Raw genomic sequence first — 19367 nt, 5'->3', positions numbered from 1 at the left:
GTCAATTCCACAAACAGTGCTTTATACTTTTATGTCACTATCAGGCATTATCGTTCTGGACACGATATTAACTGATTGGTCCTGTAAATCGGCCCATGAGTTTCCGAGCGACAGTCACGCTTGTCTATCGTCGTTTGTATGTAGCCAGTCTTGCCTAGACCAAAAGCTTCGTATGCCTGATTTAGCGGCAGTGCAGACCTCCCGCTGCTAAGCAGTGCTCTTGATAGCGTAAACATTGTTGTCATAAAACAGTGTATTGTCTGTTCCATATCGGAGTTACCTATTTCTGATTCGAGGTTCATTTTGTCCTTTCTTTCTTCTGTCGTGGATAAGGCCTCACTTTCGGTGCTGTTCTCCAAAGGAAACCGCAAATCCCGAATTTCTTCGGCTGCATTACCTCCAAGAATCGACGGCTTCAATAGCAGATAGTCGAAATAGTGCCTATATGCACAACAGCAGCGACAATAACAACAGCAGCAGCAAGCAAGCTTGTCTTCCTTCGAATACTTCGCTCGTTGGCGTCGTGGTGTTGTAACTTCAACGGACCTCCTCATAAGCCTTAGAGCGGGGTTGGTGATCGATATCACCCTGGCTGGACCTCTTTCGCGCATATTGCCATACTTCATATTCGGGGACACATATTCCTATACATATTTCTATACACAGACTGTGTTTCACAAGCTCTCATAGAAACAGCCGAAAGTGTCAGGGTGGCTGAGTGTGAAGGGAGTCTAGCCGTGATTGCTTTATGATGTTGAGTGCATTGCGCGCGTTCAATACGCAGCGAGACAACGAAGGAGATCACCGGTAGCTGCTGTAACAGCTACAGCCGTCCAAGCGAAGCCATTCTTCCGACATGACACCTAACCGATGTCCGTCCGGCCATCTTTTGGATCCTGCAAAGTATCATATCAAACAGAGCAGGATGGCTGCCATATTCAAGTAAATCGTACTGGCCAGTGCGAATTCTGCACAAAGGCATATGTCCGTAGTAAGAGTTTGCCGTTCGTGTCGAGCCGCAATCACAAAAACCTTTTTAGGTCAGGAAGGTACCTCGTACACTGCGTACTGCCACCATCCAAATAAGCGGGTCAGAATCTTCTTGTTGGAATATTTGAAATGACGCGTTAACGACAACTATCTATTCATAGACATATACCACTACCTACGCACGCGCATATATATATATATAGAACAAAATCCCATTTTGTAGATTACGGTTCGAATAATGTGGACACGATACACAGTCTTGGACAAAAACTGTTCACGTTCGAATCTGATAGCGCAGCTTATCGATGTAATTGCACCTATTGAACATCTGTAAACTTACATAGTGTTCCTGTATACCTGTATATATATGTAAGTTAGCACGAGTGATAGTTCAGCGCGGCATTTTAAGCAAAAGCTTAACTGAGGCATTCTTTGTCGATAGAGCAGTAACTGCTGCCAGTTACTCGAATTTAATTCAACAATCAACTTTAGCACGCACTCGGGAGAGCTTTGGTGAAGGTGGGAAATTTCATTTCCATCAAAACAAAACACCTGTACACTACTATCGTACCCTGAGAGCGTATCCTGTAAGAGAACCTTGCAATGGATTGGACGAAAAGCTTTCATAAAACACCATACCTGTCTCTCAGACCTGCTAGTCGATTCTTTCTGCTAAGGGTGTGCCTCAGAGGTAAAGTCTAGGCTACAGAACTGACGACATTGAAAAGGTACAATCAAGCAAGGCCGCGTCTAGGCCGACCAGGACGGCAATAGCTTCAAACATCTCAAAAGCTCATCAAAAGAAGGAAAAGTTGTCCAATATTAATTGTATATGAATATGAACTGAAGTTATGATCACTGACACAATGTAATGTATATATTTTGATAGAACCGCCTGTCTATGCATATACACAATGACTCTATCTATTCTATAACTGGCTCAACTACGCCAAATATAAGTGAAACACTAAAAAACCTAGTTTTTGTTATGTATTATTATTATTATTAGGCCAAGTTTAGGAATCAGCCTTTAGCCTTTGAGCAACTGATCCATATAGAAACGAGCTCCTACTAGCCGTTGATGATCACACCAAATAACAATAAATAACAACAACAATAGTAGTCTAACGGCAGGCCACGGTTGTAACAAACGTTCGTTCAGTGACGAACGCCATACATTGAGCTATGCTTCAAATCAACTATTGCAATAAATTACCAACGAAACCGCAGGAGTTCTCTTCGGCTCGTTCGTTTTATCTCGTTATTGGTGCGTGTGGCTTGAGTTTGTGACGAAGACCGTTATTTAATTTTGCCATTGTGACAAAACTAGATCACGGCTAGTGCGCCATACCATATCGCAACTAGCACCATTATCGCGTCATTGCTAATGCCTTCGAAACATGGAACGAGTCCCCCTCGTACAGAACTCAATTTTTCTCTTGATAAATGGCGCCAGCGTCCTGTGCCGTGTCAGCCTTTCCTCATTTTTTTCCTACCGAAAATGTATAGTTGTACGACACTGTTGCTTAAAATGCAAACGCACTGCAATGGCGGACGCCGATGCGAGCATAACTTGAGCGTTTCGTACCTGTGGCTCTATATAAGGAATAGTAATACAACGAATGTAAATATTTACTTCACAGTTCAGTGGTCATGTAGTCTTCCAGTGCTGCTGCTGCTGCTGCTGCTGCGTCATGCGAAGCAACTTGCCTTCACTTTCAGTGAAAGCGGGCCCAGTCTCTGCCTTTCGCTGCGGACCTTGGTGGCCTCTGGTTAAAAATGTTCGCTTTTGAAGGGATACTATCGAAAACTCGATGAAATTATCTAGCCATTGTTGACTAAGCATAGTTACAGGTCAACCGTAAACTGAGACGTTGCACGCCTCTCACAATCAGCACCAGATCGCCAGCTCGCAGCAGCTGAACTCGTAAAACCTAAGCTATGGCCATTCGAAGTTGTTTCCACAATGGATATGTAACAGTTGTTTCATGTAGGAATATCTCATATGGATGTCACTAAGCAAGAACTAGCCATACCATAAAGGAAAAGGATCTTCCAGCTATGTTTGGTTTTGACAATACTGCTTGGTTAATATATAATTTTCTACTTGCGTGCCAATCTTGTGCAGCGAGTGATTTTGAATAATCTAGAAACTCTGGTTTTGCCTATTGAAAAACGCTAGTTTAACAAAGAGCGCGTACATATATATTCGCTGATTGTATGGTGAGATGGCTATAAAGTCGTAGTATTTATACAGCCTGCTTTTCAAAGCTTAGAGGACACACACAACAAGCTCAACAATGCCACGAAATCTTTCCCATGGGCCACAAAGTAACCACTTGTTACTGGTCAGCTTCCAGGACGTCCAGTCTAGAATACAGGGTACAGTTGGTAATTGTATAGAATCTCTTTCGACCCATGTCGAATCTAACTCATTTAAATTGTCGCCATTAGTTCCAATTGCTTAGATAAGCTTTATCTGCCATAGGCAATATGTTCTAGCTTCACTCGCCAATGCACCAGTTTGTTTCCTCTATTTGCTGTTGTAACGAGCACGAGCACGAGCACGAGCACGAGCTGATCAACGCGCGAAGACTGTTGCAGCGTCAAAGGTGTTGCAGGCGACATCACAGTCACACCGGCTTTTCGGTAGGAAGACATATAATTAGTATCATAACTATGTACAAGTTTGCCATGATTCCATCTAACTGCGTATGCTACGTACGCATGGCAACATGTTGTCTCATATGTAACAACAACAGTGATAATGATGATGATGATACTAATCATAGATGCACTTGGCGTTCTCGAAGCGATCTGTCTACTGAGATATTGACGCGATTGCGCCGTTCTGATATTTAAGGTATCAAGCTTGGCCGTGGAACAACTTTTCATGGGCATTTTCCCTTTTTAGGTATTTATTTACTGATTGCTAGTTAGCTATACAATCATTGAGGCACGCAAGACATTGACAAGCGATATTCAAATTACGTCTAGCGCATCGGCTCTGGTCGTTAGACACGTGTGTCGATTTATCCTTTGCATTCATCGTTTGACACGGAACATGTGGCGCGGTTCACCTAATAACTAACATGTCTATCGGAGGCCGACAACAAACGAACAGGCCAACTTGTAGTATTGGGTGTAGAGAGTCCTTCGATAGGACGAGCTTAGACATTCGTGGAATGTCCAACAGAGGGCGATCATAGCTTCTTGTCATCATCAGCATCAATTCTACTTTAGAGTCGTTTCTGATTGTTCGTCTTCCTAGATCTTGATCTTACACTCAGACGGCTCCGTCATACGTGTTGCATTCGCGTTCTGCCACACTTTCAAATCGTTTACTGCGGTGGGCGCGACCTGTTATTCAGCCGATGGAAGCACGAAGGAAACCGGGAGAGGAACTGAAGATGGGACAAGTGACACTCGACATCAAACAACGGGAGCCTTGTTAGGTCAGTAGTCCTCCTGGGACGGCTGCTTCTGGATCTCGGAAAGAAGAAAAGATGATAACGCGCCCACTCTGCGCAATCTCTTTACTGTAAAATGCAGCTGTTTCGTCTTCGGTGAGTATGTGTGTAGCTGGGCGGCGGAGGCGGGTCGGCACTTTGGGACAAACGATGCACCAACCGCGTTATGTTATTCCTTGAAATAACCGGCTCCATCCAACAGATTATCAAGAAACAAGCGGACTACCGAGTCGGATTACTTGAGATACTTTCGTCTTTGACGGCTACTGCTGCTGCCCTTGCTAGTTGTATCTACACGTTAATGCATTCAAACGGTTTTGAAGTCGCGCCCGAAAAGTCTAACCAGGAAAGAGAAGCCCAACAACAGAGAGCGGTCAAGGAGAGTGCTAAAGGAAGAGAGGAATCAACCTTGAAAGATTTCGAAAAGGTAGACGAAGTTGTGAGACAGGACGCACCAGTATGATTCCCTGCAACTGGGGGTTCCATCCGCGAGAAGTCCCGAGAAGCGTTAGACGATAGCTAGACAGATCGGGCCAGATTGCGCGATACCTACTACCTCCAATGGCCGACAGCGCTTACCGGTTGATGCGACATCATATTTTATGACAGAGAGGTCAAGCTTTCGTTGTGTCGGGTGTGTAACTAGCGACCACAGGTGTCATCGCAAAACTTAGGTTCGGTAAATGCCATAATCAAGTCAAAATCATCGTTCTTTTTATGTAATTTCTATAATACTTGCATTCATAGGAGCACGACAGAATAATCGACGTCGTTCCCTCTTTTTCATAGCCCCTTTCAACCGTGATCAGTGGAGTTATATTCACATATATTATTTGTAGGAGGTTGCATTCTATTATTTGTACATTCCCTCAGATTTTCATACAAACTCGACAAGCATTCATCACAACAGAAACGTATTTTCCTTTTGTCTGAACTTGAATTATTCAAGTGAGCCTAGATATGTAATACATTTTAATTGTGTGTGTGCGTGTGTGTGTGTGTGTGTGTGTGTGTGCGTGCCTGCGTGTGTGTAGGCGTCATAGATGCGACTAAAACTTTTCCTTAAGGCTGTCTTCAATCCTGCTCAAAACTCACCTTTAACAGATCTCGGCTTGGCCTGCTTCCTCCGCGACTGCACTACGCTCATCTCTGTCGTCAACACCAGACAATTTCGTCCGACGTGCTGCCGTCCTTAGTTTGTTCACTGCTTCGTATTGTCTCCTGCTCTATTCTTTGCACTCTTCTTGTATTGTTGTTGTTGTCGTTGTGATTATTGGTGCTCTAATTGTTTACTATCGTTGATTTCTGTTCAGATCCGCCGCTCGCTCAAGGGTACGATCACTGACACCCACTGGACTAATGTCACCACCCGTCTGTAGAGTTAATGTCGACAGTCACCAGACACCATCACCACCTGCTTGTTGAGGACGTTCTTTTCTTCAGGTGCTCAATCCGTTCGTCCTTTCCGCTCCCTTGTTAACTTTCTCTGTTCCATTTTAGCTTGATAGAACTCGAAACACCCACACACACTCAGAAACATCACCAAGTTTCGCTTTAACGAACATAACGAAAAATGTGATACTGTTACCGTAAACGATGCTATTATTGAGCGTATGCCAACTATTTTCCAAACTCCGCGTCGCGTCTATTAACTTTAGCAACGATTCGATATAGCTGGACGTCTGATTACTTCACTCCATGTCTCGTGTCAGCTAACAATACGCGAATTACAACGGAACGACTGACACACATTCAGACGTTCCTAGTGCTTTCCTTTCCCGCAAAGTTTTCCGCATCTCTTTTTATTGTGGTTGCTTCTGTCGTTGTCGCTGATACCGTTGACCTACTCTTCGTGAGCCTTGTATGTCCATGGAGCTTGCCGCGCATTTTGTGCGGTGTCATCGGCTACTGCAGATATGTTTCTTGTGTCAATTTTTTGCTATCTTTCCTATTATCCCCTAGCAATACGCTCCCTTCTCGGAGCTAGCTAGTCTTCGAATGAGCCTACGAATCTCGTGCTCCCGGTCGCCTCTCTGTTTTGGTCGAGTCGCTGCCGCCGCTGCCACCACCCCAGCGCCCCCAACATGTGCCCCTGGGGGGCCAGGGGCGACGCATGCGCGGCTGTTGGCCCCCAGAGATTACAACCGAGACCGGCCAGGCCGCGGGTACCACCATCACCACCGCCAGTCAGCGAAACAGCCACCCACTACTACCACTGCTAGTGCCACGACGCCCACCGCCATCGCCAGCAGCAGCCCCACCACTGGCAGGCTGAAGTACAGCTGCTGAAGCAGCCGAAGCGGCAATGCGCGCCACGACGAAATGGTTTAGGGGTCGGTCTTGCTACGGCCAACGAGAGACTTGGAGATACAGGACGGGGGCTATAGAGCAACACGAAGGTGAGTGAATGGGGGCGATGAAGGCCAAGAAAGGGAGGACATGGAATAACGTAACGCGGTGGACTGGAGGGCGAGGGACGGGAGTGGAGGAGGGGGCAAGAATAGGAGAGAAGAAGATAGAGAGCCTTGAGAGTTGACACACGGCCGCTACCAGCGGCAGCCTTTTCGCCGCCCCTCTTCGTTTGCTCGTTCGTTTCGCCCTTGGCAGCAGCAGCAGCAGCAGCAGCAGAAGCAGCGGCAGTTCTAGCTAGCAGCTAACACAACCCCCTTAAAGAGTCTAGGGGTGGTAATTCCCCAGTTCGCAAGGCCTGTCCTGTTCGGCGTTTCCCCATGGCAAAACAACACCTCTGAGAATCCAATTGGTAGTTGGCTGGATGAGGCAAGCGGGCACAGAACAAGAACGGGCTCGGGAAAGAGACCCGGAAGAGGTTCTGCGTTTTAACAGCTGCTGGTGCTGCCTACATTGTGTGTGGGGGTGTGTGCCTTCGCCGCTACCACCGCGACCGCTACCATCTTAGGATACCCCATGAGAAGTCGATTGAAGAAGCAGGGCAAAGGGTTCGCGGATAAGTTGGGTATAAACTCGCGCATTGGTAAGAATGAGAAGGTGAGACGACGGAAAAGGAACCACTCTTTCTCTTTCTTACAGGTGACTGCAGTTGAACCGACAATAGCAATGGATAGCGGCAGAGATAATGCTACGGGTTGTGTGAGTCTAGTGTGTGTTGTGTCTATGTGAAAACAACTTCCGCGAGAGACAGCTCTAAGAAAAACAATGAAAAATAACCCTGACAAAAATTTAAGGGAACGCACGAACAACAGGATGCACGGATATTCACGCGGTATTCTGTCAGATCATAACAAGGTTTCTATAAGAACCTTTAGCGTGAAGCACAATACAGATGTTAGTACGCATATACGTACTGGGAAACCGCTAGTCACGTAAATTTCAATGCTAGCGTTGCGACATGGAGTGAACCATTCTACATAAAAAAAAAAAACTTTGTTTTAACCAGCAATTAGCAACATAGCTGGCCCACAGAGCAAATAAATGAGAAAAAATACTAGTTGTGATTGAGATATACCTCAAATGTAAAGCTCTGCTCAAACAAATATGCGAGTCATTAGTGAAAATATAAAGTAAAAACATAAAAAAAAAATAACAATAATTTCCTCACGCTGGGACAGTTAATACGTCGTATTGATGGGCAGTGTTTAACGACAGCCAGGTTTATAAATGCCCTGATAAATATTTGATTTATTCGTCTGTGTTCAAAGAGCCAGGGAAACCCTGCAATATGACTTCGAGTTATAAATATTCTGAAGTGAAACACTTCTGAAGAACAATATTATCACTAGGGTTAGATACCCTACTATTCCTGGAAAAATACGATAGCAACTTTATTAGAAATCGAAATTAAATAGCGGCATCTGATATTTTGTTAGAAAAATTTGTAATGTAAAAGTAATACATCAGGCAATATCTACCCAAAAGTGCCAAATTGCCATAGAAATGACAATGATAACAGTAGTAATGATAATAATAACAATTAGGCATCTGTAAGCCTGAAAAGCGAGCCTACAAACCTACTAATTGTGATTTTATGGACGAGTCTAAATAAGGATATTTTAGGATAATAATAAGTATATTGTAAGGCCACTTAACTCACCTGCACTTTATGCTATACATAAGAGCCATTATTAAGGATAGTAAGTATAAGAATAGATTTTCCCGTTCCTCATTGCAAATTTTGAAAGCCGCGCATCATCTCATTATATAGAGATATGTTATCTAAAAAGTTCGGCACTTAACTTACCCGAGTCTTTAAAAGTTTCATGAGTGCACTGTTTCGGATATAGACAGCCGATAAGAGATATTTATAGGAAATGTGCAATTTTTTGTTTGTAGAATGACATTGGACCATCTGCAACCTGTTCCTAAGAATCGGTCATTTTAGGCGAATACGTTGTATACAGTAAGTGTCTGTAGCGCTGTTCAAACACTCATGAGCGTCCCAGTTTTAGTTTTACTGACGAAGGCAAGTTTCGTTCATGAAAATGTCATACAATCTAGCTCAGGCCGCAATACCATACCATGGCGAGCAACACAGTAACCTGTATCACCTGGTTCCTGAAACCTTGAATTGGTTTCCATTACTCGAAAGGTTGTTTTTACCATGTATGCGAATAAAAACGCACACATATAACATTAGCTGTTGGAATATAATAGCTAACTAACTACTTGTAATACACCTTCATAGCCTTCACAATGATCAAGCCAAGCGTAGACTTCACGTGACGCAGACGGAAAGAGCACGGCATACGTTTAAACTAAAGCGGCGGAACATGTTAAGTAAAATAACTTTTCAAACGCACTAAGATATCTGTCTGCTAAATAGATCAGTATCAAGCAAGGCGATCCCCAATCAAAGTAAGATAAGACTTTGATCGATAAGTGAGAAGCCTCCATCGCGCTTGCACCAACTACTTTGCCGACGTCCCACGCCTACGATCCGTAATGAATAGGAGCTGGGGACTCCGCGCTATTTCTGATCTATTTACATTCACCCAGTACATACCGCCAGAACAATCCTTAGGGAACCTGTCCACTTCAATCGGAAATCGCGTGGGCATTTCTGATAGCGAATCTCAGTTATACAAATCAGACGTAGGCAATATTGTCTGCTTCGTGCCTTGTGTACATGTTCCTGCATAGTGTTGCATCGAATGAGCTAGTAAGAAAAACCTCTTTCTTCCGCTTATATAGGTTGTCATTTAAATGAAATTAACCCTGTCCGGCAAACAAAACTGATATCACTGGCCCAAATAAACGTTGACATAACATTTTCATTGTGAACTAGGCCTTTGCACTGTAGTACGTCTCGCAACGGTTCTCTGCTTAGATCAGAAATCTTACGTTTATTACCTTAATTGAGCTTGCCTAAAAATAGTATCGATTCTCCTCAAAGGTATCATCATCATTATAAGTTTACCTTATGTAACTGTTCAATGATGATGTTCCTATATTCGTCTTAAGCCAATTCTGTGCAAGAAGCTCGCGTCGAAGTTGCGGCAGGTGCTATTGTTATACCATAACTATACTATAATCATATAGTTACAGCCAGCAGCTACTGTTAGGCAACTTTGTCGGACTTATCTCTTATCTGCTTGGTGGATATAAGAAAGAATTCCCAATGGAATCAATCTGCATGCGCCTTTGGGTATGTAGCGACACCCTTCGACTTCTGTCAGTAGCTGCTCTCTGGCATCATCGTAATGCGCTATGGATGGCTGGTTGGCTGACTGACTGACTGACTGACTGAATGGTATGTGGATGCGTGTCTCTGTGAGAAAAGGGGGCGGTGGGTACCGTGTGTATAGCGTCTCAGTACCTGATGTAACCCACAATGCTAATGCCGTCCGAACTCCGTTAGCGTATTACCGTTGAATTCCGTTGGGGTTCTCCGACAGCCACCGCCGCCGACATTGTCGTGGGCCTCGCTTCTTTCTACGAATCTAAGACACACGGCCCAGTACGGAAAGGCCCATCGTTACCTTCCTGTTTTAGCTATCGTTACTAGTAAATAAAGACAAAGACAAAATCAGTGTACGCCTATGCATCTGGACGAGCGATGGCATACCGCATCGACTCAACATGCATACGATCAATTCAGAAAATCTCTTTTTTTATCTCTTCTTTTCTCGTCCCATCCATACTGAGTACGTCTATCTGTCTCTTTTATATACACGTATATATATACTCCTTTCTTTCCTTTTTGCTTTGGAATCGATGCAGCACCATAATAACGTTAATGGTTAGGTAAAATGCTACAAGAGTGGCTCCTTCCGCGGGCGAACATAGTTGAACCATATTCTTCAAACCATAGTCTAAGGTTTTTATGTCTTCCTTTAGAAAGTTTGCCGTAAGTGAGAGACCTAGGAAAACGGGAGAGTACTTAGAATTGAATTGTGCGCCAAACTGATAGACCGAATTATTCGAACACACTATATGGATATAAAATTAATAGAATAAGCCGTGCAGCACCTACCTGTATGAAGCCACATTGTATTTTGAAGATATATCGATACTCAGAGCGTCATCATTTTTCCGCTATGGCTTGAAACTCCGTCTTACTGAAAGTTTTCAACTTAAACTTTTTTGGCAAACCTCTCTGCGTTGAGAATATCTTTCGAAGCTGTGCCAAATACGTGATGTTGTACACGGAACGTAGGTAAATTTAGTCCAGGTCAGGTAAGCCTCAAGCATCAATTCGAGGATCAAAATCCAAGGTTAAAACAAAAAATGTTTCGCTCTTTCGAACAATGTGTCACTGGTTATTGTGCCCCAAGAGATAGTGCATTATAGTTATATGCTTCGGCCAGCTTCAAACGACCGCTGCTAATAAAACCTCTCTTTATGTTTGAATGCTTTCTACATTCTATTTCGTTTAAAAGGATACGAACGTTACACTGTTGGATTCCCTAACTGATATTTAAACCTCACTTCTTAGACTCTACCTAATCGAAGGAATAAATACATCCTGATATATGCTAAAGGCACTCAATCCTTCGCGGGTAACCTAGTTTATTTTATCGTAAACCCTGAATGCGTGCGAAAAGTAGCAAAGTGACAAATTAAAGTTCAACAAAGTTTTCTTCTTTTAAACATAAACAAAGAAAGAACTCACTCCATCTCGTTTGAGTTTCGCTTTCCCGGTCTATTCTTAGACAAGACTGAGAATATTCGAGATTTTCAGGGTTCATCTGGACTAGATTTGGCTACAGTAGGACTAGCCGTAACGGTACTAACACTAAGGATGAAATGTGATGGCCTGTGCCCTTCAGGATAACGAACCCACGGTCCACAAAAGCCGTTGCTATCGCTTCGGTTGCGTTGCCACTCAAAGCGATTTGCCTTTTCCTTCGGCTCCTCTTTCTAGTGCCAGCCAAGTTCTGACATCTTCCATCCTTTGCCGGTTTCCGCTGCTGCTAGCTGCCGTAGAGTCTTCACTCTTGCGCACCCGTTTCGACTATCACTCACCCTCTCACGCTAAAAGTTAGCCAACCCACCGCAGCGGCGGCGGTGGCGGCGACAGCTCACATAAAGGGGCGCACAAGTGCGACTCCAAATAAATATATGCCGCGTCGCATATTTCTTCACATCTTTGATTTTTACACCTGTGAGTATGTATGTGTGAGGAAGAAGTTTCAAAGGGTGTACGGCGAAATGGAATTGTCGAGTGTCGTCATTTGACATTTGACGATCTACCGTCTGTAGAACATTTACATTGATAAACACCGAAATTAGCGTATAATACGCTGCATCTATTCTAACTCAAGTCATCAAGCCGCGAAGCAACGGCAGATGAATTTAACATATCCTGTTTTTATCCTGGAGATTTTCCTTGGTAGCTTCCAAGTGATGGATATATGCTGTGTTATTTTTGCTCTGTTTATATAACTAAGTATGTAAAGTGCACATATTCAGTTGTTTATGTGCCCTAATAACTCAGTAAGCGCCCGAATCAGGCCGTTGCGCGTATGACTTCCGCCAGTCGCGCCACCCGCCTCGGTAGTTCGTGACTGCCCTTGAGCCGAGTGTTCTTCTTGTGATAAACTCGTCCACTCAGAAGTGGTGCCTTTTTGGCGGTTTCGCTCGCATGCGAGAGTCAGTCGAGACGAAGCTACAAAGCTTCTTGCGCGCCACTAACATGCGAGCGAATGAGTTGCATAAAAAGCGCAGACGGAGCAAGCGTCAGGAGCATGCATTTCCTATCTGCTCGCTTTCCGGCTAAGAAACTGCGTAGGGGAATCGTTGAGAAGTTGAAGAAGAAGTAGAATATAGACAGAGGCATAGAGGACTGTGCAAAACTCGCCAGAAAAAAGGGAACTTTCTGCTTTCTACATACAGCAAAGAGAAAGAGGTGGGAAAGAATCAAAAGGAACGATGAAAGTCAGACGTGGAAAAGCGACGTCGATTTGAGCGAGACAGTACGAGCGAGTGAAAGGAAAAGGCCAAATTTTCAGCCTCATCAAGTTGTCCTGAGTTCCTATATATGGAGACGGAAGCGCGTCTAACGGCGATGGCGACTGGCGGGCAGAAATAGCATCAGTGATTTAATGTTTTGCCCCTTTTCTCTCTCTTCATCGCGTTTCTGTTTGCTCGTATCTTTTCTTACGCATCTGCACCGCCTCTTGCTACGCTCACACCTCACCTGCTGTCAGACTACGCAGAACTCAATAGTCTAAGGTTTGGACACGTTGCTGTTATATTTATACCCAAGAAAATGGGGCGTAGGAAAAGTATACGGCCGTTCTGGAGGAATCTGTTCCTGCACCAGCCGTTTCGAAGCTTCGTAACCACTTGATTCATTCACTACCAATGGCCCTTTTCTTACTTCTCATTCGATGAACCTGTACTTCCAATGCGCGCACACATACACATCCAACAAAGTTCTTTAGAGTGCCTCTGTAAATGCGACTTCGTTTTCTTTGCCTCATACATTGTACGACGCGATATCTTTGGAAGTGTCGCTGTCCCGTAGACTGCTATTGCGGAATCTACTGCGTGTTATAGCATCGCCGGCCTTGACTTTGTTGTGAATTAGTAGGACAGCAGAACTAGGCCACTCTACCCTTTCACGTAGCGTCGAATAGTAGTAATTGTATGAAGAAGCTATCTAGGGCTCTGCCTAAGGGAAAAGCTTTCAGGGTCTTCCTCAGGGAAGGTGAGGGGTATTCTTGGGCTGGAGACCTAGTACAGGGGAGACGAGGGGCTCTTGATGGAAAAGGGCGAAGGCGAATGAACCAGAGCGAACATATAGGGGCTTTACTGACAGGAGAAAGGGGCAAAACCATATGTGAGATACGTGTGGAGACGGGCAGCGGGCACCCAGCAACGGCTGTGTGGGTTATTTAGCGCTCCCACGGGGCTTGACTGGCCCATCAGTGTTGGCGAAGAGCATTGCATGAACTGGGGATAGGGGAGAAAAGAGTCCGGGCAAGGGTCTGACTTTCGAAGACTCGGAGAGAACAGGCCACAACGCTTAGGGGGTAGCGTAGGGAGCAGGCTCATGCATATTCCAATTCTAAGCGAACCAAGCGACGACCATAGACAAGTGCACCGGGCGTGGGACCGCTCTTCGTCGTCCTGCTGTGCGCACAGCGGCGCAACGCTCGTCGCTGTAAACCGGCGGGACAGAATTTTCCGACACGGCGCTCACTTTTTACTACCGCTACCATCATCGTCACTGTGAAGGCATTTCTCAAAAAATATACGGAACGGTAAATTAGTGTTCATGCAGGAACGTGAAAATCAGCGACTTTCTATGGATCAACAAAAGTGCTGAAGCTCCTTTCGACGCTTTTACGGTTTGAGGATGTGTATGGCGGAGTTAGAGTTTGGAAAAACTGTTTCTTTTCATTTACATTGGCACGGTATTCACTTCAGTGTGGTCTGCGCACAAAGATACTTTAAAGGACCAAAGTGGGCCGAAGGGGAAGTACTCGCAATAGTACATGAACTATGGCGTTCACAGATCCGAGAAAGCAGAAATGCCATTTTGAATTAATGATCTTTGAATAGACGTACGGAGAGCGAATATCGAAAACATTTCAGAAGGTCTAAAGCGTTGTTGTGTAGTTTTTATAATACAATACAAATTACCTATATTCGAAATAGGCTTGGAAGCAGTAATATAATAATGTCATAGGTGAGCCCCATGTGTAAAGAATCAGAACAGTTTTTTCTATCGAAAGAGCACTATTGCACCATACTGATTTCATATTTTTACATTGTTTTTTTGCAGTGGGAGATCAAATCCACAATTCGGCTAATTATGACTGATTACAGGAAACATAACTATAATTATTTATGCCGTCGTATTGCGATGTAGGTTTTGTCAAGCCAAAATCGGAATACTTCAAGATACTATCAGTTATATAGAAAAGACCAAAATGCTTACATCTTTGAATGTAACAGCAGGGGAAATAGCTATTTACTGCGAGTATGGCAAAACAAAAGTAGGTAGGAATAATGATAGGGGCAATTCGGACCAACTGGGATCTAAAACGTTTTGCGGAGCAGTGTTATAAAAAGCCCATGTCGGCATGCACATGGCTATTGACGGCACACAACGACTCACGCTTATCTTCCATATATTATTTTAGATATGATACTGAACTTCAATTCCCTTTCAACCGCCCAGCCATGGCTGGTTCGTTACAAACAGCTAGCTGTTATTCAAAGACTGTAAATAGATCGTGGCGTTTTGGGGTTCGCATCAGTCCTCTAGTGGCGGTTGACATGCTGATGTAGTCGGTGGTCCAAAAACTAGGCCAGATGGATTGCTTCAGGCTCTCCAGTCCCGTGGCGGTCTAAGCGCCCAGAGCAGACGACCTTTAAAGTCTTTGCCGACGCCTTTGGGACCTTAGGGACCGGCGCGTGGGAAATTGAACGCGGATCTCGACGGATTCGGAATGGGAGCTAACCACATCGGTTGTGAAGAGAATTCCCAAAGACACTCGGATCTATATAGAGGTAAAATCGGACTATGCACTACCCTGACTTTATTGCTGCTTCAGGATGTTTATTAAAGCCAATCACAACTCCTAAGACGTGCGAGCAAAACGGACAACGTGAAGGGCTCAGAAGGCACACTGCGCCTCTTGTTACGCATAGACTGATAACCGATTTTGAAAGCAGATAGGAAAATGCTTACATCACATTCGTTAAATAATAGTTGAAAGTAATAATACAAATAATTCTTTTAAATATAAATTTTCTCACCTCGTTACCTATTAACTAACAAATTAAGTGTGAAATCGAAATGATTGTGTAATTTTTAATGTAAAAGCAGTGATCCAAGAGCATGTGATGCGTTTTAGAATGTATGTATACTGAGACATTTTTACTTCTTAGCAATATCTGAGTTTCGTTCGCACACATACACGATAAGACCAAAAAGAGGCAATTTCTGGAACCACCATAGTATAATAAATATGAGGCGTTTCATCGGTACAAAAAAACCTGCAAGCTGAGTCGACTGGGAATTATGGTGAAATACTTTTTACAAACTATATTTTTAATTAAAATTCACTACGTATACTAGGTTGTCGACAAAGTATTGACTGTTTTTTTCTAGTGGGGGGCTTTAAAGTTACATCTCTTAACTAATATGGGTCGGCATTGATATCTTTTCGAGCTGAGCTGGTAGCAGTATAGGTGCTAAAATTCTTGGAATGTCTCGAGTCAAATGTAAGATAAAACATCTTGAAAATAGGTAAAATTTCCACGAAAATTCGCAATGTTCCACACTTTTATAACGATCAATGTAAAAGTGCTGATCAAGCCTATCATGCGTTATCAGAAGGAATTGCTCTGTCGCGTTCGGTCTGAAAATTACAATATGACAGATGTTCCTCGTAGTGGTAGTCCAGTTATGAAAAAAGTTGATAGAATCATTATAAAAGTCAAGCAAGACGCTACGTGAGATAGTTAAGATATTGCTGAATACCTAAATATCCATCATGAAAGGGTTGTAAAGCATCTGAAGAAAGCTAGCTGCGAAAAGAAGCTCGATGTTTGACGAAATTGACGCTAAACAATTTACTAGACCATATTTCCAACCGCAAAACCACTGAAGCGCAGTGAAATCGAAAGCGGTTGATGATAAGTGGATCGCCTGCGGCAAAGACCTGCGGATAAAAAAAATACGCCTTTCAAAGCAAAAGCATAAGTTTGAACTTTATCCGAATTTACGCCAAAGGAGGGGATGCAATGTGCTTGGAAAGGACTCGTGCATTATGAGGTGCTGCCGCCCGGCGAAACAATCGATCCGAACTTCTACAGTGAACAATTAATATGATTATAACATGCCATTGAACAAAATTAACCGGAGCTACTAAGCAGAAGAAGCGTAGTCTTCATTTATGAGAATATCGGACCACATACATTTTTAGCTATACGATAAAATTTGAGGAGACTTGAATGAAAAACTTTAACGCATCCGTCATGAAACCGAAATCCTGCACAATTAGACTGTCATCTGTTTCAATCTCTACAGAATTTCCTTAACGGTGTTAATTTAATTTCAATATAAAGACGCGAAAATTTGTTATAATTTTAAACTATTTTTTTTTACAAAATTTTAAGCAAAATTTATAACAAAACCAAACAGCAATCGGATTATGGTACTATCACAAAAAGGACAGCGGGTCATCGATTCAAATGACACATATTTAGTATAGTAATATTGTTTTCAAATATAAAAATATTTTTGCTTTAATTGTGCCTTAAAAGCTTTAATGCTTATCGACCACTCAATATATTTTCGGTCTCCTCTCAAAACATACTCCTTTTATAAATGTTATCTAGTTTTAATGCATGCTTTACATTGAATTTACTCTTTGTAGCTGGCGGTCAATTAGTTGTCTTTGCGTCCTCGTAATCAAGCTAGGGCTGCCAAATTTTGTCTAGAAACCTGTAATTTTTGGGAGTTTATTTTAAATATAGCTGACTTCTGGATCGTAGAAAATATAGCAGCGTTCAAATTGAGCATTCAAAGGTGTCTAGCAACGACGCCAATTGAGTAGGCACCTGGGTTCCTCCTGATTTAACACACTACCAACTGATAAGGCGTGAGTACACGACCGAACATCCTCTAAAGCGTAACGAAAGCAATATCCTTCCTGCGAAGATACGAGTGATAATTTATAGTAATGGTATACTATACACAGTATAATCTACAATAATGCTACTCGGACTAAATCGTCGCCAAATCTTGTTAGTGCATTTCAAACGAGAGCTAAAGCTGGATTCCAATGTAATTGCCGAGGAGTTCCTTTCTATGAGCTCCTCTTTAACAATCAAAGTGTTATATCAGATAAGTAATACAAACAGCTCTAGCATTTAAAGTAATGCATCCAGAAAGAATGTCTGGATATGGCCAACATCTGTGCTCCATCACGACAAGGCGGGCATCTCCGGTGACTAGCAAAAAATGTCCAAGTTTGTCAACGCTTGGTAGGAATATTTTGTTTTATCCAGCCTACAAATCTGACCTTGCTCCTTTCGACTATCGCTTCGTAAGAAACAGTTTATATCTTTAAAAGGAACAAAAAGCTGTATTTATCAGTTTATCTCCAAAAAGTTTACTTCTGCACAACTGGAAATAGAAAGGTACTTGTAGAATAACCAATATATTATTAATAGGCGTTGCCTGGGCCAAAAATAGTATTCATTTGGTAAAATTTCACTATGACGGGACACCTCAATATTAATCGATATTCTCAGCTGGAGCAACAAGAGTTTCTTGTTTTTATACATAATATAATTGGGTCAGTAGAGTCTGCTTAATGCTATTCTTAATGCTCTAGAACAAACGAATACTTGACAGTATGTTTTTAGTTAGTTTTTAGTTTAGAGCATAAAAACGAATCCGTCTGCGTATCAAATTGTCTAACGAACAGTAGGGATGTGCATCAGTGCGGAGCAAATAACACCGCTCTCAAGAGCACAAAAGCGTTATTTGATTGTTTCTCAGAAACCCTAAGAAATAAAAAAGAGCAATCATTTTCGGAAAATTGTTTTTGACGTTTTTTTCAAGGTAGTCATCTGAAAAAATCGTTCTTTCATAACATAAAATGAGGGTCCGAAATTCTCCTTAACGCAGCCATGGTGTCAAACTCTGCCAACCCTGGTGCCAAATTCTCGTAACAATAGCCGGACGCAAAGTCTGCAGCCCGCTTTCTGAACTTCTTTTTTCTATGCGTATATTTAGGCAGGTTCGCACGCCGTACTCAAAATAAGAGTTATAAAACTCTGCATTACTGATTATGGCGATTATGCAAAATATATAAAAGTAAAAACGATTTATGGTTCCGTGTAGTGCGGAGAGTAGTAATTTTTTCGCTAAGAACACATAATTGATGTACGATATTATTTAGACAATAAGCCACGGCTTTTCTTATATCTTCCGTTCAATACTTTCTTCTCTATTTCTATCAAGGTCTGGATATAGGGAAAAATATCAAGTGGAGTATGTGAACTTGTTTTCTTTAGTATTACACCCGCTTTGTCATAACGGCTATTATTTATACATTTTTATTACAGATGTTTACGACTAAAATATGTATATGATGCATCAGTTCAATCGAATTCACACTCGCTTTCTAGTTTTGTTTTCTGTTTCTTTCCGTCCAACCAGGGTATTCTGAGCACTCTTAGCACCTTTACTCATTGAGTCATTTCAGTGATTCTGCTTGGTGTTACGCCTTCTGTAACTTAATTCTGATGGTATACGGTCGTATATATACGCCCATTTCTAATTTCACACCTGATATAGACTAACTTCTTATCTATGCCGTGCTGGAACCCTTAGCAAAAATTTGCAGTTATGAACTTACAGTATCAGATAGATCACATTCTTGAAAAAATTTCTTAAACGTAAGACTACAAAACTATGGGTTAACCTAAAGATACTGTTACGCCTAAATAAAAACACCTCTA

General features: G+C 42.7%; 1 protein-coding gene across 2 annotated transcripts in view; it reads right to left on the bottom strand.

Moving 5' to 3' along the window:
* LOC111262587 (uncharacterized) overlaps positions 1–6600 on the bottom strand; it is a 151933-nt gene extending 145333 nt beyond the window's left edge. For both annotated transcript variants that reach the window (XM_086969218.1, XM_086969219.1), the window contains exon 1: positions 5556–6600. In XM_086969218.1, coding sequence (XP_086825344.1) covers positions 5556–5607 — 52 coding nt within the window. In that variant the 5' untranslated portion in view covers positions 5608–6600. The remainder of the gene's footprint in view (positions 1–5555) is intronic.
* Between the last annotated feature and the right edge of the window lie 12767 nt (positions 6601–19367).

Source organism: Varroa jacobsoni, unplaced genomic scaffold, assembly GCF_002532875.2.
Source record: "Varroa jacobsoni isolate VJ856 unplaced genomic scaffold, vjacob_1.0 scaffold_677, whole genome shotgun sequence".
In the NCBI taxonomy this organism is placed as follows: domain Eukaryota; kingdom Metazoa; phylum Arthropoda; class Arachnida; order Mesostigmata; family Varroidae; genus Varroa; species Varroa jacobsoni.
The sequence above is the reverse complement of the archived record's forward strand: the minus strand, read 5'-3'. Positions and strand labels throughout refer to the sequence as shown.